The 25755-nt window shown below is 39.7% G+C and overlaps 1 protein-coding gene across 3 annotated transcripts in view; it reads left to right on the forward strand.

Moving 5' to 3' along the window:
* Positions 1 to 6448: 6448 nt before the first annotated feature.
* Positions 6449 to 25755, forward strand: part of LOC134092043 (striatin-interacting protein 1 homolog) — a 108378-nt gene continuing 89071 nt past the window's right edge. For all 3 annotated transcript variants that reach the window (XM_062544846.1, XM_062544847.1, XM_062544848.1), the window contains exons 1-6: positions 6449 to 6641; positions 11336 to 11405; positions 11540 to 11614; positions 11749 to 11883; positions 19792 to 19912; positions 20022 to 20090. In XM_062544846.1, the coding sequence (XP_062400830.1) occupies positions 6525 to 6641; positions 11336 to 11405; positions 11540 to 11614; positions 11749 to 11883; positions 19792 to 19912; positions 20022 to 20090 (587 nt within the window). In that variant the 5' untranslated portion in view covers positions 6449 to 6524. The remainder of the gene's footprint in view (positions 6642 to 11335; positions 11406 to 11539; positions 11615 to 11748; positions 11884 to 19791; positions 19913 to 20021; positions 20091 to 25755) is intronic.

The raw sequence follows: 25755 nt of genomic DNA on the forward strand, positions 1-25755 counted from the left end.
TGAAACCGGGACAGGTGGCAACACTAGTGTTAGTTCTGGCAGGCCGCGTAGTCAAGCCCGCTGTCAGCTGTCAGTTTCTTATTGGCTATGCCAAACCCAGCCCACATCAGCTGTTCCACTCAGCTGATTGTTTCATTCGCTCGCAATTAGTCTCTCTCATAAGGGCGCCTTATTTAAAGCCTACCTTACATTGACAGACTTTGCAAAGATTTGGAAAAGATATTTGAAAGACTACAGTCTCAGACCCTCTCACATCTTGACAATTCATTGAGTTTTTAGTCACAGTCTAGTCACAGGCCAGTCTCAGATTAGGATTTTGCAAAGACTGTGGGCCACTATTCACAAGACTGCTGATAGATTCCTTCAAATTATTTCCATCGTGCACTAGGCTACACGTCATCATCAACAGGAACTCACGATAGCCTACTCATATCAAAGTATTTTTTTCGCGTTTCTGCAGCATTGTTTGATGTGTGACATCACTAACAGATATAGGCTGCGTTCAGACTGCCAGCCAAAATCCGATTTTTAGCCCATTCCGATTTGAATCGGATGTCACTTTTGTAGTCTGAAAAGTGACAGGTCACATGAAATCCGATTTTCCAAAATCACATCCAGGAGGTAGTTTCATATCGCATTTGTATCGGATATGGACAGATGCGTCTTAGTCTGAACAGCTCCCAACACTCAGATCGGATTTGACTGTCCGTGACGTGACTACATGCGTGACCGCCAACCTATTTCGAGTTGTGGAGCAACGTTACGGCCATGTCTTTTGACCATGTTATATTTAAACGTGACTTATCAATACTCAATGCTAAATATAGCATTATACAGTCTCTGCTCTGTTTCAGGGAAGTTGCAAGAATCCACATTGTTCTATTAAATAATTAAACAGCCTTCCAACAGTTTGAAGCGGAGCTTGCCACTGATTAGTTTCGGTTTCTGTCGCACAAATACGCACACGTATGCATGCATTCAATGAACACTCACTGATTCCTTTTCATATCCGATTTTTAGGGCTGACTGTTCACACTGGCTTTAGCAAGTGTCCAAATCGGATAGCCTATGGCTCTGTTCAGACTGGGTCACATTAGTAACAGATCTGACAGGTTGCTGTAGCAACGAAAACAAACATTTCTGCCATCAGGAGGAAATACTTGCAAATTTGGTGTGATTAAACATAGAACAATACAACTAGGTGAGTGTTCATTGAATGCATGCATACGTGTGCGCATTTGCGCGACAGAAACCGAAACTAATCAGTGGCAAGCTCCGCTTCAAACTGTCGGAAGGCTATTTAATTATTTAACGGCATTTAATAGAACAATGTGAATTCTTGCAACGTCCATAGAAACAGAGCAGAGACTGTATAATCCTCTATTTAGCATTGAGTATTGTTAGGGGTCATCCCTTTGTTCCCCGGGTCCTATGTTCCCCGGTTTTCCCAAAAAGGGTCCTATGTTCCCCGGTCGCAATACATACCGGGGAACATAGGACCCTTCTCTGGAAAAGCGGGAAACATAGGACCCTTTCTAAAATCGAAGAAAAAAAGGGTCCTATGTTCCCCAGTCCCATACAAAGTGGGGAACATAGGACCCGGGGAACATAGGACCTGGGGAACATAGGTACGCTCCCGTATTGTTAAGTCACGTTTAATATAACATGGTCAAAAGACATAGCTGTAACGTTGCTCCACAACTCGAAATAGGTGGGCGGTCACGCACGTAAAGTCACGTCATGGACAGTCAAATCCGATCTGAGTGTTGGGAGCTGTTCAGACTGAGACGCATCTGTCCATATCCGATACGAATGCGATATGAAACTACCTCCTGGATGTGGTTTGCAACCGTTTCGCAAAAATCGGATTTCATGTGACCTGTCACTGTTCAGACTTCAAAAGTGACATCCGACACAAATCTGAATGGGCGAAAAATCGGATTTTGGCTGGCAGTCTGAACGCAGCCTAAGTCCAACAGTCAACAGGCTTTTAAAAAAACACTGTTACAGGTTAAACCGGGTGGAAGAGCTAGCTAGCCATAGTCCCAGGCAGGCACACACCGAATTCATGCTAACTGCAAATCTGACGAAGAGTGTTGGATTAATCCATTATCGATTAGAGTGGCACCTGAGATGCATTCATGTTTTTAAAGCTTTATTTGTTATGAAAATATGATGATAAGGACTCCAACGAATTCTTTCTCAAACGTTGAGACTGCATCTTAAACAGCACAATTTTCAAAATTTCCCGGGGAGAAACTGTTTTATATTAAAGGGATAATCTGTGGGATAATAAGTGAAATGCACTTTAGATAAATTTTTCGGACTATTGGGAGTACATACGTTGAGTTCAGTACCTTTCCGGAAATGTCGCTGCTGCAGCTGGCAACGCTTTAACAACACTTTATTAACATTTCCGGAGAGGTACGGACTCGATTAAATTCATTCTGGACTCTCTATCCAACCACATAAAGACGTGGGGATACTTCGGTTTGGCTCTAGGGACCCTCTACTCACTACCACGTAAGTGTAGTGTTGTTTGGAACAGTAGAAGAGGTATAAAAAAAGCGTTTTGTAGCGGCGAAAGGACATGCCCGGTTCACTTCCAGCTTAACGAGTTTTGGCTAAAAACGGTGAACTCGAACTTTCTCAAAATACATCCGAATGACATGATTTTGGTGTCAACTCAACATATGTACTCCCAATAGTCCGACAAAATTATCTAAAGTGCATTTCACTCCGGATTATCCCTTTAACACGTAGTCCAAGTTAGCCTACGTTTTTACTGTGTTGTTCACTCAGCCTATCCCACAATTCCCAGTCCCAATTTAAAACAAATTAAACCAAAATCCCTCATAATTCTGAACCGAGGACTTTCAATGGAATACGATGCAATAAAAGCAGCCAGTTTTGAATTTTGAAATGTGGATGGGACATTTCAGCTTAGGCTAGCCTGCTCTGCTGATGTTTTGATCTGACTTAAAGGGATATTCCGCCATTTTTGGAAATACGCTCATTTTCCACCTCCCCTCGAGCAAAACAATCGATATTTACCTTGTTCCCGTTCATCCAGCCATTCTGTGAGTCTGGCGATACAACTTTTAGCTTCAGCCTAGCATAGATCATTGAATCGGATTAGACCATTAGCTTCTCGCCTGCTAGCTTCATGTTTAAAAGTGACTAAGATTTCTGGTAATTTTCCCATTTAAGACGTGTCTCCTCTCAAGTTAGAAAGTGCAATAAGACCAACTGAAAATGAAACCTGGCGTTTTTCTAGGCTGATTTGACATGGAACTACACTCTCATCTGGCGTAATAATCAAGGCAACTTGCAAACGTACCATAGGCGCAGTGATATCTTACGCAGCATCTGAAAATAGTCCCCATAGACAACAAGCAGTAGTAGTGCCAGTAGCTGCAAGTTGCCTTGATTATTACGCCAGATGAGAGTGTAGTTCCATGTCAAATCAGCCTAGAAAAACGCCAGGTTTCATTTTCAGTTGGTCTTATTGCACTTTCTAACTTGAGAGGAGACACGTTTTAAATGGGAAAATTACCAGAAATCTTAGTCACTTTTAAACATGAAGCTAGCAGGCGAGAAGCTAATGGTCTAATCCGATTCAATGATCTATGCTAGGCTGAAGCTAAAAGTTGTATCGCCAGACTCACAGAATGGCTGGATGAACGGGAACAAGGTAAATATCGATTGTTTTGCTCGAGGGAAGGTGGAAAATGAGCGTATTTCCAAAAATGGCGGAATATCCCTTTAATCGTTTATTATGGGAAAAAAGACACCGTAGTCAAGAAAGTATTAGACCTAACCCGCATTTAAATGTTTAGCTGACACACGGGAAGTAACGGGCCGTTTTCGTCGCAGTTCAGCAAGCAGTTAGCGGTAAGTGAAAATGAATATGTGTAGTGATCATCAGAGACGTCCGTTCTCCCAGGTCACAGATACCCTGTCGTCGCAGACGGCGAGGATAAAGCCAAAGTCTTTTTAAAGCAAGTCGCGTCACTCGGCAGCTATATTGGCCATGGGGTCGGGCAGCGACTTTGACCGGAACAAGACCTCTATCTAAATGGATGTCCATGTTCCGAGGTGTAAGAGACATAAAAATCACATGTTTGAAATCACGATGAAAATCAGACTAAAATCGCTGAAAAGGTTTGGTGGTTTTGTATCAAATTAACACTTAAAAAGCCTTTTTCTTACTGGTAATTTTGGACTGCGCATGCTCTATTCTTCACGACGCAGCTTTCAAAAAGCGTGACCGCCCAGGATCGGCCAAATGATTGGAGCAACGGCACTGGAAGAGGCGGGACATGTGCAAACCATAGCAAACCGGTGTAAACAACCGCCATCTTTCGCCTTACGAAGTTACCCCATGTTTTCAATGGGCGATTTTTCCAGTGCAGTGTCTCCTCATATATAAGTGTCTCTGATAAAGCGGAGCCATGTCTGGATGTCACGATAAATTTACTTATTTTTTTCCCCTTTACACGTTGTTGCTGGGAGGTTAGGGGAACGTTAATGCAACCAAATATTCTAAAGGGTAGGAGAACGTTCTGCTAACCAAAATAAATAGCCAGAAAAAAACATATTTTCGTCAGGAAAACTTTCCTGGGGAACCATGGGGCAACTTTCGCAACTTTCAGGCAACGTTCCCCTAACCAAGAAAAAACGTTCTAAAAACGTTCTCCTAACTAGAAATTGTTAGCTTTCTTTCCCAGATAGCAAATCATTTTGGCTTTCCTTTGGCATACATGTGGCCTCTTTGGGCTTTGTTTGGCACAGGAAAAGGCCATTCTAAGGTTTTTGGGCAACCTGTGGCTTAATTATGATCTGCCTTAATTCTGGCTAAGTTATGGATTACGTCTGGTTAGCCAGCCGACAAGGTGATGAGCGGGACCGCATCTCATGACTTGCGCGTGCGTTTTTTGAGCCACCTATGGCTTAATTATGATTTGCCAAAATAAATAAAGGGTGCCATGTAATTCTGGCTAAGTTATGGATTATGTCTGGTTAACCAGCCGACAATGTGATGAGCGGGACCGCATCTCATGATTTATGGGTGAGCTTTGGCTGTAGGCTATCATGGCTTGCCAAAAGAATACACAAAGACCGGGAATTTTGAACATTCGAATTCATGCCCAGAGAAGAGCCTCCAGTTTGCCGTTGTGATAACTGAAGGTAACCCAGCAAACAATTTCTGGTTAGGAGAACGTTTTTAGAACGTTTTTTTCTTGGTTAGGGGAACTGAGGATCTTGCTCTCCTACATTAATCTCTTCAGGAGACTGTCATTGAGAGCTAGTGGCATAACTGTAACTTCACAATGTAACGTAATCACAAATCACGTAGGCCTACAGGAAGTTAGATAATCGGAGAAACGCATTTCCCCATGCATAGGCCTTGTTCCTTTGTAAAAAATAATGTCCAATTGTACATTGTACATTTAAGAATATCCATTTGCACTTGTATGCTTCTTTTCTTTGTCTCGTTTTAATCTTTCTCTACTCAACTAGCTGCTCTAGGCTATTTCTTATCCTGGACTGCCACCTACTGTATAGAAAAGACAATAACCTAGGCTATAATTATTTGGATAAAAAATGAAAATCTAGAACATTTGAATGGTCCAAAAAAAAGGGAGGTATTATTACCACACATTACCTTGGTGTTAGGGCAGCCTACTGAACATGCCTTTGACAGTGAGTGGAAACTTAAGTCATTTGGACTTGGAAATCTGACATCAGACACTACATTGATACCGGATTGCCGGTGCCAAAGGGGAAATTATAGCCCCCCCGTTCTTGCATTACATATTTCTAGATATGAAATGGAAAAAAGTTTGGGCTAATTTTGAGACATTTCAAATTTTTTTATTTAAATTGAATTTTTTTAAAATAAAATGGTCAATGTCAATTACTGATGATGCAGCGCATCACATCTTAGGCTAGAATAAACAGACACACAAATTGCAGAGAATAGGCTATGAACTAATAACAAAGCCTAAAAATGTCATATGAACAAGGCACCTAACCCCTCACTGCTCCCCGAGCGCCGCTGGTTGGGCAGGCAGCTCACTGCTCTAGGTTAGTGTGTGATTCACCTCACTGTGTGTGTGCTGTGTGTTCACTAATTCGGTTAAATTGGGTTAAATGCAGAGAAACAAATTTCCCCTCACGGGATCAAAAAAGTATATATTCTATTTAATTAATCCACCTGTGGAAAGGGGCCTGATCAGAGCCATATAGATGCCTAAAACTCACTGCACTCTTCTACTTGTATATGGCTCTGGGCCTGATGAAAACCATGAATAGCCTACCTTGCTGCATAGCAGGATGAACCCACACTCCATTTCAGAAGGTGGCGGTAATGCACCAAATGTTGTTGGCCACTCGCCTTAAAGAAGAGAAGAAGAAGAACGGAACTGACATGTAAAACTCCGGATGTTTGATATGGGTGTACCACTGTTTTTAGAAGTAAGACATCTTTATGCTGGCAAACATACTTCGTCTTGGTAAAAATGGACGGTGGTGGTAATTGCGGGAACATCAGTGGTATTATGAATAATAGACAAAGGACGATGTTAACAAACAAAGGTCGTGCCGACTGCGTCCGCAACCAGAGAAAAGACTCGGAGGTAATGTTAAGTTTGTTCAACGTAAGCTAGCATGAGGAGCTGTTAGCATAGCGAACGTATGATGGCATAGTTTACGTTAACGTTAGTGTTAGGCCGTCTTTTCTCTACTGTCTATATTCATTTGACAGCAAGATTAATCTTCTATAATAATAATTGTGGGAATAATCAGTCCCTTTTTAAGGTGGATAACTAACGCCAGATTGATACCCACTTAGGGATGATATTGCATCCGCAATTTAACTCATGTTCTCATGAAAGATGGAGCATTCTGGAATGTTACGATGTCTGAATTACCTTAACCTTATAAAGGAAGCTATGGGGAAGTTTGGTAACTTCGTTACGTGATTTACTGGCAAATTCAGTGACATCTCAAACTTTCCAAACTCTCCCAGCCATGCACCCCATGGCAGCTGCGAGAACCCTATTGTTTTTGCTTTGATTACCGTATTTGATTTGGGGTCCATGTAGAAGAAGAGTGCAGTGAGTTTTAGGCAAGCAAAACTGGTGCCAACCACAATGTAATCGATTTGTCACGTCACGCCACCCACACAGGTAGCCCTGCTGTGCATTTCCCAAAATATCCCAAATGAATAAATGAAAAGTGTAATATTGGCCTATCTGCAAACAAGTGTTTTTTTTTACCACACAAGAAATATAAACCAAATTGATTAAAGGAGAATTCTGGTGTGAAATTGACCTTAAAGGGATAATCCGGAGTGAAATGCACTTTAGATCAAATTTTTGGACTATTGGGAGTACATACGTTGAGTTGACACCAAAATCATGTCATTCGGATGTATTTTGAGAAAGTTCGAGTTCACTGTTTTTAGCCAAAACTCGTTAGCCTGGAAGTGACCCGGGCATGTCATTTCGCCGCTACAAAACACTATTTTTATACCTCTTCTACTGTTCCAAACAACACTACACTTACGTGGTAGTGAGTAGAGGGTCCCTAAAGCCAAACCGAAGTATCCCCACGTCTTTATGTGGTCGGATAGATAGTCCAGAATGAATTTAATCGAGTCAGTACCTTTCCGGAAATGTCGCTGCTGCAGCTGGCAACGCTTTAACAACACTTTACTAACATTTCTGGAAAGGTAAGTTTCCGGAACCCCCACGGTTATAGTGACCAAAATTATGACGGTTTTCGGTATTATCGCGGTATTTAAAAACAAAATATGTGTTCAATATGTTAAGAAAGCACTGATAGCCTATACACAAGCTGAAATAGATTTAAAAAGTGTGACCATGTTTTACATTTTTATTACCTAACTGTGCGTTCAGACCAAGACCGTCAAAAGCGTCAAGAGCGCCTGAAATCATTCATTTTCTATGGAGAGTCGGCGTTACCGGCGTCAAAAGCGTTCTGGGTGAGTGTGGCTTCATGAGCTTCACAGGTGTCAAAAAAAAGTTGAGCCTCAGTTAACTTTATGGTAATGAGCTATGACACGGTTCGGCGTCAACTAGTCAGAATGTCAAACTCGCAGGATTGCTGCTTGATCGCAGCGACTCGCAGGATCGCAGCGACTTTGACGCTTTTGACGGTCTTGGTCTGAACTCACAGTTACATGTAGGCAAAACCTTATTGCCCTAAGCGGGATACAGATCATTCACAGCAGTGGCAATCCTAGTCTCTGTTTAACCCTCCATACACACAGAAAATGGCTTGTCTTGTTTCTATTTCATTTTTGAATTCATAAACTTTATATATTTTCTTAACAATTTGTAGTATTTTAGGATCTTCATAATTACTTATAGCTAAACAAATATTCAGTAATTTGAATTAACATGTCTAATTATATTACGGGATGGTGTGTAGGTCTAATTGAGTGCCTGTCACTTTAAGAAGTACGTGAACATAATTAGGTTTCATTTTAGCAAAATAGTCATGCATAGTTCAAGATTTCATTAAATAAAATGAATGTTCAAAAAACTAACAAGGTAAAGAAAACATTTCTGGTGTCATAGAAAAGATAAGTGTCTTGCAATGTTAAGCTCTATGATTTAGGTAGGTTACCGTGGCATGCCATTGTGTGTTGTCCCTTTCACTTTATCCTTGGTGTTTAATTGGCTGGGTGCTTAACTTACTCTATCATGTTGGAACAGGTCAGGTCTGTCCTCAGTTTTTCCTGATTTTTGGTCCAAATGTTCCTCCATGTCTCATTAGAAGAAAACCAACATTTTAGTATACCATATTATTTTAAGGCCATCATAACAGGGGTTATACATTTCACAGTGTTCTCCCTCAGTATCTCTTCTGTCTTATATTTCATTTTTAGCCTTGTGTGACTTGATCCATTTGGCCATTTAAGCCCCTCAATTTAGTCGCCTTTTTCATTTATGACAACTTTTGGACATATTTTAAGGGATCACTAAAGAGTAAAAATGGGATATAACATTTTTATCCTGTTTACAGGATGGCATTCCGATCCCTCAAACAGAGAAATGGGTTTACACCCCATATTGTCCTTCTAAGACGTTCATATAAATCAAACCAACACCTCCTTCAGCCAAGACAATTTTTCATTTTTTCTAACTTCAGACATGTGCTGTGGAGATATTAAAATGGACAGGTCAGATCTACCATATTCACATGGTCTACGAAGTGGCATACTATTGCAGGAAAAAGGACATTTTGGATTTGCATTTCATCTGCAAAAAGGCAATAAAAGTGGCATTTTTAGGAAAAAACGCCATTTTGGCCAACTTTGAAGGCTCATAGCCTCGAAATACGAAAACTTACCATATTCAACATGTTCTCTTACTCATGGACTATATATGTATGTAGAGTTTTAAAAATGTAAAAAAGACCAAAAATCAGGAAAAACTGAGGACCATGGTGTCAAACCTGTTCCAACTGATATGGAATTGCCCTTATATGTATCCAATGAGTGACAACCAGTGCTCAAAATAAAACTTTAAGGTATTCTCCTGATAACGTTAGTGGAATGGGTTTAAACATTAACTGCCATTGACGTCTTTAAACGTCAATTTAGACACATATGCACATATTTTAGGCGGTGCAACAATGAAATACGTCCCCCGTGAAACAATTTACCGCACCTGCGTTCCGGAAATGTTTAGGGCTATTTAAACCGCTGTTGCCGATTTATGAAAAATTCATATCATAACAAAAATAAAAAACGGTTTTCGGTTCGAACCGGTATACCGCCCAGCACTACTACCAGGCCTATGTCAAAAGCAGGCTCGGATGAAGCTGAGATGAATTTAGCACACGGTTTCCACACCGTGGTTATCAACCGTGATAATAATGATATTTAAAATGAACAGGTAATTGTTATCATCAACAGTTTTTATCATGGTTTACCGTTACACCGGTAATCGTTAGGCTACATAGTTCATAGGTTAGGCTACCTGTTGCTGTCTTTCATCCATTTAATCATTTTCTGACGCATCCCCTCAGACGCCTTCTCCTTTTCTGTTTTTTATCTTCCTAAATTGAGCGCCTGACAACTTTTTTGCCTTCCCCATCTTCAAATCACTTCAAACAAGCCTCACCACGTTAATAGCCAAATGCACAGTATCAACAAAATTGACGCTAAGCAGCGACCCCTCCCCACCTCCGCCTTCTCCTCTTCCCTCCACTGGGGTTTTCAAGCATTGTGGAAAGTAAAGTAGATCGAGGGCGCCCACTGCAGTAACATGACTGATTATAATATTTACCATTTATCAGTGGTCAGGTCATACATTTTAAACAGATTTAGTGGATAGTCATCATGACCCATGTTTAAAAGCGCAAGAACGTGTTTTTTTGTTGTTGTTTTTTTGTCAAGTCCTTGTTTTGGCGCCCCCCCCTGGCGGTGCGCCCATACGCACCGCATATACTGCATACCCCACTTTTGCGCCACTGCTAGAGAGCCATCAAAACGTTTAGGCTGAAATCCAAGCAGTCCCAAATCCCTAATTGTTCCGAGAATTATACCAGAGCAGAGTCTAGATAATTTTCATTTTGTCGACATGGAGGCTACTGGTGTCCCGAAACCTGATGAACACGCTGCGAAATTATTTGTGAAATGTATTTATTTAAGAAATTTTCATTTCATTGTGAAGGTTGGCAAAGCATACAGTATTTGATTTCAAGCCAGCAGCAGCACAACATAAAAATATGCACAAAAAAATAATGAATCAGATAAGCCCAGTTGCATGTATTTTGAATTTGTTTGTTCAGGTTTTATTCTGATTAATTCTGAGGCCTAGGTCTAAAGCTGAAGGGAATTTACGTGATGCCAAATGGACTTGCATTGAGTAGCCTAACGTTGGGCCTATTTAGGCCTAATGCCGTTTATTGACAACATTTATTTTATTTAAAAAATGGCCTAATCATGTTGCAAATATAATATATGCCTTAATGATGTCATACTTCTATACCCTGCCTGTTGTTGTAATGTCATTATAGATATATTGGCATTTCACCAACTTGTCCAGGGAAAATTGATACCGGTTACGCAGACCTGCACCAAATTTATCTAGCGTTAATGTAACATTATTTTGCCAGTTATAGCCTTAGCAAGTAAGATTGACTTCTGAGCTTTGACATTGATTGTTCACATTACCTTTGGTGCACCTTCATGAGAAACAAGACCTTGATATGAAATTGTGCTAGGACATTGTCAAATGATACTGATAGGTCACTTTTTAACCATATCCATGGATATGATAATGTGATTCACCAGGGCTTCTCTGAGTTTCCGGATCTAGAATTTGAATATGCGGACACAGACAAGTGGGCATCGGAATTATCAGGTGAGTTTTTAATTGTGTCAGTGGGTGTTCAATGCCATGAGCTGTATTCAATTAATTATATTTGGTGAACTCATGATTGAACTGGTCAGTTATAATTTCACAATGCTCATGTTACGTATGCTAATGTTTTTCAGAGATATATAGTTATACAGAGGGACCCGAGTTTATATTGAACAGAAAATGCTTTGAAGAAGACTTCAGAACTCATGGTAAAAATCTTTATGGTAATATATGTTATTGAATGTCTGCTTTAGAATACAGACATTTGTGGAACCTGTAGCCCATGATTTAATTTTTACAAATGTGATTCTTAATGTTTATTATGTCACCCTATCTCTGTTAGTAACAGACAAGTGCTGGACAGAGTTAGACTCTGTCCATCACCGAGCACATGCCATGCGCCTACTGGATGGACTAGAGGTCACAGCCCGTGAAAAAAGACTGAAAATTGCCAGAGCAATACTCTACATCGCACAGGGTATGTGCATATAAACACACACACACTCACGCACACACACACACAGTCTATAATGTCTTGGACATAGTATAATTGACAGCAAAAAGAAATGTCGATATTTAGATATCCTCCGTAAGAGCCAGTACACACCAAGCCATTTAAGTCTTAGTGGCAATGCCTCTTGAGTTGCAAGTTGACTTGCATTACCTATACGATAATTTACTATGATGTCACAATAACATAATTTAAACAAAAAATTCTTCCGGGTGGCAAAAGCGAAGCGTTCTTACTATGAAACAACCATTTCCATATCATTTAACAAGGCCCTGGGAGGTCGAGAAAACAGAGTAAATGGTTTGAGTGAATTATTTTCTTGTTGCTGGGTGCTTTGTGATGTTTGCAGCACTATGGGGATATACCTTTTAAGAACACGGGGGAGTTATGGGATAGAAAACAGAGCAGGCAGCAAAGCGTGAAGCTAGATGGTCAGTGTGATTGTATGTACGTTATGCATGCACATAATAAATATGCCGGAGTTACACAGCTATTTCAGAAACATTGTTGTCATCTGTGAGAGCGAGGACAGGATTATTACATCAATACATGTGTCCTAACCGGACACGATGCAAGCGAACATTAGCATAAAATCCTTCTAATAGGAGTGTCCTCCTGACTGCAGGCATGCAATCCAATGTTTTGAGATAACTTTTGTCGGACGCCCAGTTTCTCTTTCTGAGTTGGGACAAGATTCAGATCGCCAACAGGTAAACTGATATAAGAACAGACGTGGTGAAAATTTAGACAGATGAGGGAATAAACTCAAAAGATCTTATGAATGCTGTACCTTTGTCATATAATTTGTAAAGGAGCCCAGTGGCGTCATGCCCATTGAAGTAAAGGGGGCACGTGCCCCCTCTGATTTTTCGTCCCTGATATTTTTTTCAATCATAACTTTCCGATCATGCTCCATAATAATCAATTATAGCGCCTATAACGACTCAAATGTATTCTTCTGGATGTGTAATAAACATATAGCTAAAGACCAGCCATCAGCCCTTTTCCTAAAATTGGTTTCTGTAGCATATACTATGTTCCCGTAGAAACGCACACGCACGTTGAGCGTGCATAACGTTAACGTTAGGCTAATTAACTGCACAGTTTGGACAGCTACAGTCAATGGTGTTGAAGTGGTAAGTAGGCTGGCTATGCAATAAATCAACATTACATTCGGATGATATCAAAAAGTAGCGGAATTATTTGTGGACCTGGAAATGTTGGTGATGATCACAAACTTCACCAAACGCTCCAAAATCGCATTTAGGGAAGCCGGCTTCTCAGGGAGTGAATGGGCAGTGGGATGTAGCCCGCCAGGACAAACTGGTTTATCTACCACTTTAAACGTGGCTAGAACTCGTTGTGATTGAAAGCTGTCGCGATTGGAGAGGAAGAGTTTCAAGTTCAGGGATGCGTTGACGTTACGTTAGTGTTGGCAGGTGAAGTCAAAGCCAAGGCAAGTTCAAATTCTCGTAGGCTACACTACAGTATATTTGTGAGCAATAGGCCTACAGTTGGTTCCTATTTATCCTAGGCCTAGGCCTAGGCTACTGTAAATGAAACCGTAATGTGGAGTTAGGTTCTACAGAGTTTGTGACTTTTGTTTCAGTTGCGTAGCTCGCTATATCTAGGCTAACGACTGACAAGGCTATGTTTACTTTAATTTTAAAAGCCATTTGATAGTCTTCCCCAACAGGAGAGATTAAAAATAGAACAGCAAGGCAGGTGAACGTAGTAGCCACAGAGAAATAACTAAAGCCTACCAAATAGCCTATTCTATTCAAAGGTAGCCTATTAGTCTATTCTGGGATTTTGGGATCTTTATACTAATATAGCACGCTCAATATGTATCTAATGTATCTAATACTTGAACCCCCCCCCAACGTCGCTGATTGTGCCCCCTAAGAATTTTGGCTTGCATGACGCCTCTGAAGGAGCCCCAGCCTACCATTGAGTAGTTATTTTAGTCACTGTTGTTTTGACTCACAATGTGTTAGGCTATGGTAGATGGTTTCCCTGTCATCCAATTAAAAAGGCCACGATTTTTGTCCCTCGGATCGGATGGCAGTGACCTTTTTTGACAGTGAAATATGGATGGGGCGCTGTAGCCTACAGCAAGTCATAGTCAATAAGCTATCTTAAACAATATAGGCTAACACAAACAATGTGTTAGTACATGCCCATTCACTCGTTAAACTTACAGGCCTACATTAACATCAGAATAGCATTAAGGTTAAGCAGGCTATTTCAGTGTGGCAGATAACGTGAACTTGAAGACTAATACATCGACACAGTTTATTGACTTTACAGCTACATAAAGAATACAGGTTAAAGGGATATTCCGCCATTTTTGGAAATACGCTCATTTGGCTGATTTGACATGGAACTACACTCTCATCTGGCGTAATAATCAAGGCGTTTGCAAGTTGCCTTGATTATTACGCCAGATGAGAGTGTAGTTCCATGTCAAATCAGCCTAGAAAAACGCCAGGTTTCATTTTCAGTTGGTCTTATTGCACTTTCTAACTTGAGAGGAGACACGTTTTAAATGGGAAAATTACCAGAAATCTTAGTCACTTTTAAACATGAAGCTAGCAGGCGAGAAGCTAATGGTCTAATCCGATTCAATGATCTATGCTAGGCTGAAGCTAAAAGTTGTATCGCCAGACTCATAGAATGGCTGGATGAACGGGAACAAGGTAAATATCGATTGTTTTGCTCGAGGGAAGGTGGAAAATGAGCGTATTTCCAAAAATGGCGGAATATCCCTTTAAGTAAACGCAGAAAAAGTACTAGCCTACGCTTACAGCCAATGCTGGCGTGGGAAATATCAAGGCAAACTCATGTCTCGGGGACCCGATGCTTCTTCTAGCTAGGCTACTTCTTTTTCTAGGCTACTAGTGTAAACACATTTTACGTACCATATGGTATAATGTAAAAATTAAAGGTAGGGTATGGAATTAGCTTTTTTGGCCATTTTTGCAAAATTACTTAATCCTATTCCTAACCCACTTACAGCCACTGAGTTGGAAGCGTTGAAATGGAAATTAAACACGTCAATCATCTGCGGAACGGGCAGGGCTAAAAAAACTCCAGCCAATAGGATTCTAAACCCTATACCATAATTTCACAGCTCGTTCGTCAATCTAACGTCAAGTCGTCGTCAAGTCGTCGTCAAGTCGTCGTCAAGTCGTCGTCAAGTCGTCGTCAAGTCTTCCTTCTCCTCCCCCCTGCGCGCGCGACCCTTTCGTGCACATACTCAAAGCTGGTGACCGCGAGCCAGTGCTGAAATGAAACCAACTAGGCCTGCTGTCTATACCTGCTGCACGTCCCCTATGTTCCCCTCTTGTTGTATGTGTCACTTAATTTCCATACAAACCAAGAAAGCGGATACCTACGGAAACTCAATCACCCACGCAATAAATAAGCTATGTAGCAAAAATTACATTTTACCGTGACTCGAAGAGTGTTGTAAACATTAAAAATAGGGCTGTCAATCGATTACAATTTTTAATCTAATTAATTACATACTCTGTGATTAATTAATCTAAATTAATCGCATATAAAATGTAATCGCAAAATCGCAATGTCAACACTATTTCTTTGCAGTAATGTGGTACTTAAGAGTTGACGAACTCCGGTGATATGCAAATTCTGTGCTGCAGACATTGCAGAGGACTTTGTTTTAATCAACACTTTCTTTTTAACACCGGCAGGCCGTTTTATTTAAAGTAAATGTTCCAATCAATGATCCAGGCTCTGGGTCAAAGGTCATCGTTTAATCTGCGTTCATTTTTTTACTCAGTTTTATCTCAAATTAATTAATCTAAATTAATCAGTTACTTTGACAGCCCTAATTAAAAACCGAAACTTTACCGCTTGGAGCTACAGTGGAATAGGCGAACCAACGGGCCAACACTAAACTCGAATATTTCAGGAGATAAACACCCCGGTAAGAGCCAAACCAGATTCTGTTCAAATATACACACCTATGCCCACTGAAAAATGGTATTTATCAAATGTTATTTTGGTGTATTAAAATGCATCGTTGTTTTAGAATTTCCGAATGAAAGGGCTGCAACCTAATTGGTGCTTTTATGTAGGCTATACAATCATCTACCTTGTCTGATTTGTGGAACTATTACCTACAACCCTTTGGAGGTGAATAAAAAATGTCATTGGGGAAGTTGATGTGAGCGATTGTATGGAGACTAAAGCTCATAGTGCTGTCGACGCTAGGCTGGCATTTAATTTAGTCTGGCTTGCTCTCGCGCATCTGAGTTCTCGCTCATGCATGAATACAGTGCGTCCATGGAGGGAGGGACTTAAGTTGTATATGTTCAAAATCTGCCGGCCGTTTTGCGATTTCCATACCCAACCTTTAAGGTTCACTGAAAATGCCTTCATGAATATATTTTATGATGGATCAAGATTTACACATGAAACTGAAGTCTTGCTATCTTCTCACTCATTTTGTTGACGTCCGCTTACCCTCCTCACCTACTCTAGCCCACTGTCTCCGCTGAATACATATCAGTTGTTTCTGAAGGAAACCGATAAAAACCCTACTGAATTTGCTGAATATCTGGCGGCGCAACCCTAAACACATGTTTTCGTCATGTAACTGTCGTCACAACACGTTTTCGTTAACTACTTGATAGAGATGCACCGATCGATCGGCTGGTGACCGGAATCGGACGATTTTCACGTGATCGGTCATGACCGGCGACCGGCCGGTCAGCCTGAGACATGCCGATTTTATGCCGGTCAAATGCACTCGCACGTATTTGTAACAACATCACACTGTGTTTGCAAAGTTTGATGAAGCTAGCAAAGGCCAACAGTCAGGGCTGGATAAAGCGCTAATACTGAGTTTTTCTATGCAGCGAACGCTGCTTTGCCATATTGCGTGGAATTTACTAAGCTGTCACTTAAGGATAGGCTATAGCGCTCGTCAAAGCCCGTCCTTGCCGCTAATTGCGTGCCCACAGCTGAACCACAAGCGCTATCAATAAGCAGCGACATAGCCTTTATACTCCAGGCGAGACACGGCAGGAATAAACATAGCTTTGCCTCGGTTATCCAACTTATCATGTATTCTTTCACACTACTACAACAACTAAGTCCGGTTTACACATTTAGAGGTTTATTTCATTACCTTTTGTCTGATCACGCCTGTATATTTTTTCTAAATTCGCCAAAAGTTAGCATTCTAACGTGTCATAAACTACCGCGACCGTGATACAAAACACATCATGCGTGGTGTCGTTGGAAAGCTGTGTTTCTCCTGCATGACGTTATGCCATCCAAATATGGACACTTCCTTAGTATCCACAAGCAATCGCGAAAGTTCAAAGAAGAGTGTGGACTGAGAATGTATGTCATTTGCTTTGTTTCAAGGCTTCTCAAAATTTGTTTTTTTTTTTGTTGTCATTTCCCAACATCTCAGTCTAGCACATGTAGCCTACACCAAGCTTTCCAGTTATCAGTATTCTGAAGATATTAACAGTTGGATATTGGATGTGAGAAGAAAAAAAAATAGTGTTCTTACAGTGCATTTCTATTAGTATGTGTGAAATGAATGTCCCACACTGGGAATACTGCAGCTGAAGAAGACTTGAAGAAGAATCTGTCTATTCACATTTTTCTACCAGCCATTGATAAGTTGATTACATTTCTATATTAACATGTTGTATTAAAGAAAATATAGGCTAGAACAAAGCTCTTTGTTTGTGCTGTAAAGTGGTTAGAAGAAATTAAATCGGAATCGGCTAAAATCGGTATCGGCAGGTCAAATTCTATGAAAAATCAAAAATCGGAATCGGCCAAAAAATTGCAATCGGTGCATCTCTACTACTTGATCAACAACAATGTTTTAACTACGTTTACAGTAACCGTTTACAGTAGTAAATCAGTGGAAGCCACTCGCGTTCTACCACCCGGAAGTATTTTTTGGCCCATTCAGGCCATTGTTTACCAACATTCTGAAATAACGTTGCATTGTAACACACCGCAAGGACTACTGCCCACAGCTAACTGGCAATATACGGTATGCAGATACACAGAATTACTGATACACAAGATAAGATATGAATGTGACTGTACCATTCACAATACTCTTGTATTGCTGCAGACAGAGAAACAGTTCCTTTTAACCCTCTAACCGCCCAAGGCGCCGTACGGCGACAAGCAACATCACTGATTAAAACAGACGGTAGATCCGAGTAGGGTGACAAATCGCCTTTGTACTCTCCACCACTAGATGGCAGACATCCAGAGCTTCGATTCAAGCCCAAATTCGAGTAAAAAAGTTTTCAGGAAGTGCCTGTATTACTCGCGAGAAACAAAAAAAAAAGACGCATTTCCTGTTTATAACGCGGAAGTGAAATGCGCGATCGCTATGCACAAATTGAAGCAGAAAAACGGCAAATGTTAAAAAACAAAGTCGTGTGTTATGAAGTCTTGGGTCTGCTATTCACCTACTCTGATTCTGAAGGAGAATATCTGCCTTTTGGAGATTATGATCGGTCGTTCATTGGCAGTGACAGTCAAGATGCGTCTGTGAATGGAGGTGGGTCTTTGCGTGTGTACGTCAATGTTTACCTGCAGCAATGTTGACCAAAGGGTTCAAATAAGCATGGTGTGCTTGGTGCCAGTGATAATCATGATGATAGTGTCTGTAATTGACATGGTACAGACAGCAGGTCTAGTAAAAATAGGGCTCTGAAGAACAACAAAGTCATCCGCGATAGGAACTGATTTGACCAGGCTACTTTATTATATAGTAACATAGGGATTGTGGTAATACTAATAGTTTACTATTGTTGGTTTACATGTGGCTGTGGTCCTGTTTGTTTGTTATGTCGGAGAAATTACAAAAATCAAAGTAAAACTGCTCAAATGTGTTCAACAATCAGTATTTACTGAAATGTGCATAATTTGACGCTATTGCCAATCTGTGACGTCATAATATGCAAATTAGATGAGAAAATTGACCCCCTTCATAAACTTTAGTTCATACTCAATGATTTTCACATTTACAGTAGGACTTTATCTCTGACCACTTTCAAGCCATGGGCTTATGAAATTTTTATGCAAAAATCAAAATAAACCTGGGCGGTTAGAGGGTTAAGATGCTGCACAGTCAGTTAGAGCATAGATCCTTGATAGCACTACAGACCCTAGTTTGACGTCATCAATAACAAGCAATAAGATTGACATTCAGAGAGATTTATTCATCACATACACAGTTATAACAACACATCTGCAAAGTCATGACTCCGTTCTTGGTGATGTATGTCAGTGTGGCATCAAAATTAGTTTGAAGGGTAAAATCACTACATTATATTGTTTTAAGATTGACCATGCTTACAGAACACAAAGGCACAATGGGTTACGGGCCATATTGCAGTTGTTTGGCCATATATTGCCCATTATTTACTACGTGGTTATCCTTAGGTTCAGCTGGACAATAGTATGAAATTGATGGAACAGTTTGCGGAAATGCAAAACCCAAATGTTCTTTTACCCGCAATTTCAGAACACTGTGAAATCCCTCATTCATTTTTTTTGTTTTTATTTCAAATTTTACATTGTTGAGAACAGCAACTTAAAAATGGAAATATTTGAAACCTGAAACACATCAATCATTATTTACATAATCAAAAACCGTGTAATGGCCCCCATATTTAGTTAGGCGTGTTTTATTAAGCTTTCTCTGCGCAAATGTGTGGAAATCCAAAATGTTGTGCAGTCAAGTAATGGTGTGTCCAAAGTCTGCAGGTGGATAAGTTGCATTTAAGAGCAACATCTCTAGGATTAAGTTGTTCATTCTTTTTGTGGTCATCAATGCATTCCTTGCTTTTATTTGCTCAGGCACTTTTGCAGAGTGCTCATCTGAAGCAGAGGTGCAACACTGGATGCGTTACAATGTATTCCTCTTGCTGGAGGTGGGTACGTTCTCGGCCCTGGTGGAGCTGCTGAACATGGAAATTGAGTAAGTAAAGTGCTGAAAATGATTTTATTAAAGAATTTGGATAAATAGATTGAATGTTTTTCCTTATATGACCACTGAATGTTGTTCATTGTTATCTCTTCCTTGACAGTAACAGTGCTGCGTGCAGCAGTGCAGTGAGAAAACCAGCAATCTCTCTGGCAGATAGTACAGACCTCAGGTAGGTGTGTGTGTGTGTGTGTGTGTGTGTGTGTGTGTGTGTACAAATATATATTCAAACGTTTGGACACCAACTTATTAATTAGAGGGGATGCATCCCCTCTATTGAAATCCGGTCGCTTCTTATTAGAGGGGATGCATCCCCTCTATTGAAATCCGGTCGCTTCTTCTTCTTATTATTACAGTGCATGGAAATGCACTGTATTGTTATTCCTACGTTTTTTCTTTTTATTTTTTTTCTTTTTAATATTATTCTTCCAGGCCCTAATTTGACTCTAACCGCTTATCGTAGGAACTTGGTTCAAACTTTGTCACGTAGCTCTTGCATCAAAGTTTCGGCCTATTACTTTTCATATTTCTACGACTTTTACTTTTTGAAATATTAAATAAAAACTGAACTTAATTTTGCCATAGACTTAACATTGGCTTTGTGACATCATAATTAGCTTTTAAAGAAATAGAATGGAATCAACTTTGCCAGTGTTCTCTCACTGACTTCAGCAACTTCAATGGAACTTCTTCTCTGTGTGTCTCTCCATTGAACTATGGCTATGGCTATGGCTATGGCTATGGTTATTTAGCAGACGCCTTTGTCCAAAGCGACATACAAATAAATAACAATACAAATTAAATTAACAGTGAACAATTACAAACTAGGGAGAATAGTAATATTATCAGTAAAACAATAATTTTAAGCACTAACCTAATGAGAAATAAAACAGTGAAATGAGAATAGCAATCAAATAAGTCACTCAGTTAATTATATATAATAATAATAACTAAAGCATGGTATTGCTAAATTTAAGGACAATAGCAAAATAAATTTCAAATTCTATCAATAGACAAATTATAACAAAACAATACTATTATACAAACCATAACACATCACAAACTCAAAGGACTAAGTGCATATTAAATAAATATGCCTTAAGACCCCTCTTAAAAGATCCAAAGCTGTTGCTGGAACGGAGAGCACTAGGCAACTCATTCCACCAACACGGAACCACTGAAGAATAGGATCTACAATTTGACCTAGCATGTATGGTTGGTCGACATAACAGACGCTCCTCAGAAGATCGCAATGGGCGGTTGGGAATGTACATCGTGATTAACTCATTGGCTGCCAGCCATTTTCAGTGCAGAGCGCTCCATACTGCCAGACGTTTTACAACATTTTGACCGTTTTTCCAAGATCCACCGAACGGTGAGATTTATGACTATGTAAACACCAAAGGTACCAAATGAAAGAGTAGACTCTCTTCTTTTACCAGGAAAAATCGGCTTGTTTCTATCGTTTTCCGTTCTTTAGTAATCGTCAGTAGAACATGGGTTGGTTATGTTAAAAACACCTGTTTTTGACCAAAAAATGGAGAAAACGATCTTTTTGTGAAAATCAACTTTTTAACGTTAGCGTTTCAGTAGTATGTCAACCACGATTGCACTGTTATCTCGTCAGTCTCGTCAAGGTTGCTAGGGACTCTGATGGTCGCTAAAGACTCTGAACAGGACGGTAGACTTAGCAAGCTAGCACTAGCAAAGTTGTTGTTAGTCTATATAGCAATATTCAATGTAAATGCATCATACCGTTCACATGTTTTCCATCCTTGATGTAAGAAGTAAGCATATTTATTCGCTGGATCACGTGCAAACTAGATCCACTGTGGTCGATCTTCAGTTTGTTAGCTTGCATCTTGCATGTTGCATCTCTGCATGTTGGCAGATACTAATCATCCAAATGGCACTGCTGCCATCTAGCGGCTCGGATCGCTAGTACAGTCTGTTTACAAGCCTGAAACCATGCCAGATCGTTCCCAAGCCCACCCAGGAGCCCTCCCCATTGAAAAACGCAATTGACGTCTATAGACGTCAGTGGCAGTCAAGGTATGTGTCTAAAATGACGTTTAAAGACGTCAATGGCAGTGAATGAGTTAAAGAACTGAAGTAGCTGGGAGCAGATCCAGTCAGTGTCCTATAGGCCAGAGTGAGGGATTTAAATGGACTGGATAGCTCACTTGTCATCCCCACTTTCTTTCACTTCTTTTTCTTCACTTCCTTTCACTTTCTCTATCACTCTCTCTATTTCTCCCAATTTCAATAACTTTTTAAAACTATATTTAAAATAACACTTTTTATAGCAAAGCAACCACTATAATTACTTAGTAACAACCTAGCAACCACTTTCATAATGACACCCTGGCAACCACCTTAGCAACCGACATGATTTCCTTAGCAACCAACGTGATTTCCCTAGCAACCAACCTAATAACCACTTCTTATGGAATAGTAACCACTCTATTTAGCCTAGCAACATAGTTATCACTTTAAGTACCCTAGCTTAATCCTAGCAATGACTTTCCATGCACTGGTATTTCCTTCAGGAAATGCTTTTCTAGTTAGAGTGCATGAAAATGCACTCTACTGTTATGCTGTTTATTACAGTGCATGAAAATGCACTGTACTGTTCTTCCTAGGCATTTTATTACAGTGCATGAAAATGCACTGTACGGTTATCCCTAGGCTTCTTCTACTTCTTATTATTATAGTGCATGAAAATGCACTATACTGTTCTTCCAAAGTATTCTTATTATTAGAGAGTGCATGAAAATGCACTCTACTGTTATCCGGTTTCTTCTTATTAGAGTGCATGAAAATGCACTCTACTGTTATCCGATTTATTCTTATTATAGGTCATTATTAGAGTGCATGAAAATGCACTCTACTGTTATCCGAATTATTACAGTGCATGAAAATGCACTGTACTGTTCTTCCTAGTCTTCTACTTCAACTTCTTATTATTCTTCTTCTAACGCACGCAATTCAGCTTGAACCGTTTAACGTAGAAACTTCATTCAAACTGTGTTACGTAGATCTTACTTAGGACATTGGAGGGATGTATTTTTCAACTTTGAAACTTTTATACTTTTTAAACTATTAGTTAAAAACTATTACAATTCCCCCCATAGACTTAACATTGCTCATTATGACATCACGGCAGCAATTAGAATCTTAGGCCAGGTGGCCGGCCACCTGGGCACCAACTGTCAGTTTCTCTGGCTTTAACCATACAATCTCTCTGAAGACTACATATTCTGTTCCCCTGTATCCTCTGCGCACAACAGTATCAAAATAAGTTCTCCTAATTCCATCCAACTTTATATCCATTCATCTTCTTCAAACCATTCACTCATCCACCCATTCTAAACAGTCTGCCTATCAACATCAATAAGACGCTCTACATTCAACTTTTAAACAATCTACTCTGTCTCAGGCTGGCTCTCTTAAGACTAGCCAGTTAAATTGATTACACCTGTATCTGTATCCACTACTCTCAGTAGAGAGCTGTGTCTCTCCATTCTACAAGAATATAAGGCACATTCCATCCAACATTCTATCCATTCATCTTCTTCAGACCATTCACTCATCCACCCATTAAACTGTCTATCAACATCTATTAAACAATCTGTCTATCAACATCCATTAAACTCTCTGTCTATCAACATTAATTAGACTATCTACATTCAACTTTTAAATTATTTACTCTGTCTCAGACTAGCCAGTTAAATTGATTACACCTGTATCAACTACTCTCAGAGAGCTGTATCAGTGTCTCTCTTAACAAGAATATAAGGCACATTCCATCCAACCTTCTATCCATTCATCTTCTTCAGACCATTCACTCATCCACCCATTAAACTGTCAATCAATATCTATTAAACAATCTGCCTATCAACATCCATTAAACATTCTGTCTATCAACATTAATTAGACTATCTACATACAACTTTTAAAGTATTTACTGTGGGTCCCTCTCAAGCAGCGTTTATATGTCCTCCCTCGCTCCTCGATCCTCAATGATCTACATAAAGAAAGATAGAAGAAGGGCTAGACTATCCCATTGTTGCCGCTCCATCATTCTTTATGTAGATCAGTGAGGAGCGAGAGAGGACAAGTAAACGCTATATGAGAGGCACCTTCTGTCTCAGGCTTTAAGCATACAATCTCATTAAGACTACAGATCCTGTTTCACTACTTCCTCTGTCCACAACTGTTTCAAAATAAAGGTCCTCACTGCAATAATACATTATTAAATCATTTAACCACTGAAACTACTCAACTATTGAACTGTTCAACCATTCCAACTGTCAGTTATCATCCACTATGCCTCCAGTCAACTACATGAAACCTCCATGTACCTAGCAACCAACATAGCAACCATTAAAATTAAGTGTTTATGACCGTTTCCATAGCAACCAACATGATTATACTGCAGTAGCTTCTTGTTTCCTGATAGTGGCCACCATGGATACCCTAGCAACAAATGTTTCAAAATAAAAGTCCTCACTAGCAAGTTAGCTAGTTAGCATGGTTAGCATAGTTAGCATTTTTAGCATAACTGCAAAAAATCATCAACTAAGTTAGCTAATCAACATGGTTAGCATTGTTAGCAAATTTAGCATAGTTAGCATGTTTAGCATTACTGTTAGAAATCATCGGTTAAGTTAGCTAATCAACCTCTTTAGCATTGTTAGTAAAGTTAGCATTGCTAGCATAATAAGCATTTTTAGCGTAACTGCTAGAAATCATTAGCTAAGTTAGCTAATCAACATTTTAACATGAATAGAAATCATTAGTTAAGTTAGAACTGGAATGTTTCATCTTTAAACTGTCTACCTTCACACTATCAACTCTCTGTAAACTATGCAACCACCATGTTTACCCTAGCTACACCTTAGTAACCATATCTACATTATCTATCTATTTTTGCATTTTCATGCACTGGTAATTCCTTGGAATTGCATTTCTAGTTCTTATTATTTATCATGGGTATTATTCTTCTAACGCTTTTTGTGCGTGCAATTCAGCTTCAACCGTTTAACGTAGAAACTTCATTCAAACTGCGCTGCGTAGGTCTTACTTAGGTGACTTCAGCTATGTATTTTTCAACTTTGTAACTTTTATACTTTTTGAACTATTAAATAAAAACTATTAAAATTTCCCCATAGACTTAACATTACATTATGACATCATAATAGGGCAATTAGAATCTTATGCCAGGTGGCCAGGGCCACCTGCAGCAGCTCTCTCTCTCTCTCTCAGGCTTTAAGCATACAATCTCATTAAGACTACAGATCCTGTTTCTACTTCCTCTGTCCACAACTGTTTCAAAATAAAAGTCCTCACTGCAATAATACACTATTAAATCATTTAACCATTGAAAATACTCAACTATTTAACTGTTCAACCATTCCAACTGTCAGTTATCATCCACTATGCCTCCAGTCAACTACATGAAACCTCCACGTACCTAGCAACCAACATAGCAACCATTAAAATTAAGCTTTTATGACAGTTTCCATAGCAACCAACATGATTATACCACAGTAACTTCTTTATTTCTGATAGTGGCCATCATGGATACCCTAGCAACAAATGTTTCAAAATAAAAGTCCTCACTAGCAAGTTAGCTAGTTAGCATTGTTAGCATTGTTAGCATTTTTAGCATAACTGCTAGAAAGCATTAGCTAAGTTAGCTAATCAACCTGGTTAGCTTTGTTAGCAAAGTTAGCATAGTTAGCTTTTTTAGCATAACTGCTAGAAATCATCAACTAAATTAGCTAATCAACCTCGTAACCATAGTTAGCATGGTTAGCATTGTTAGCATTTTT

The sequence above is a fragment of the Sardina pilchardus genome, chromosome 9 (genome assembly GCF_963854185.1).
Source record: "Sardina pilchardus chromosome 9, fSarPil1.1, whole genome shotgun sequence".
NCBI lineage: Eukaryota > Metazoa > Chordata > Actinopteri > Clupeiformes > Clupeidae > Sardina > Sardina pilchardus.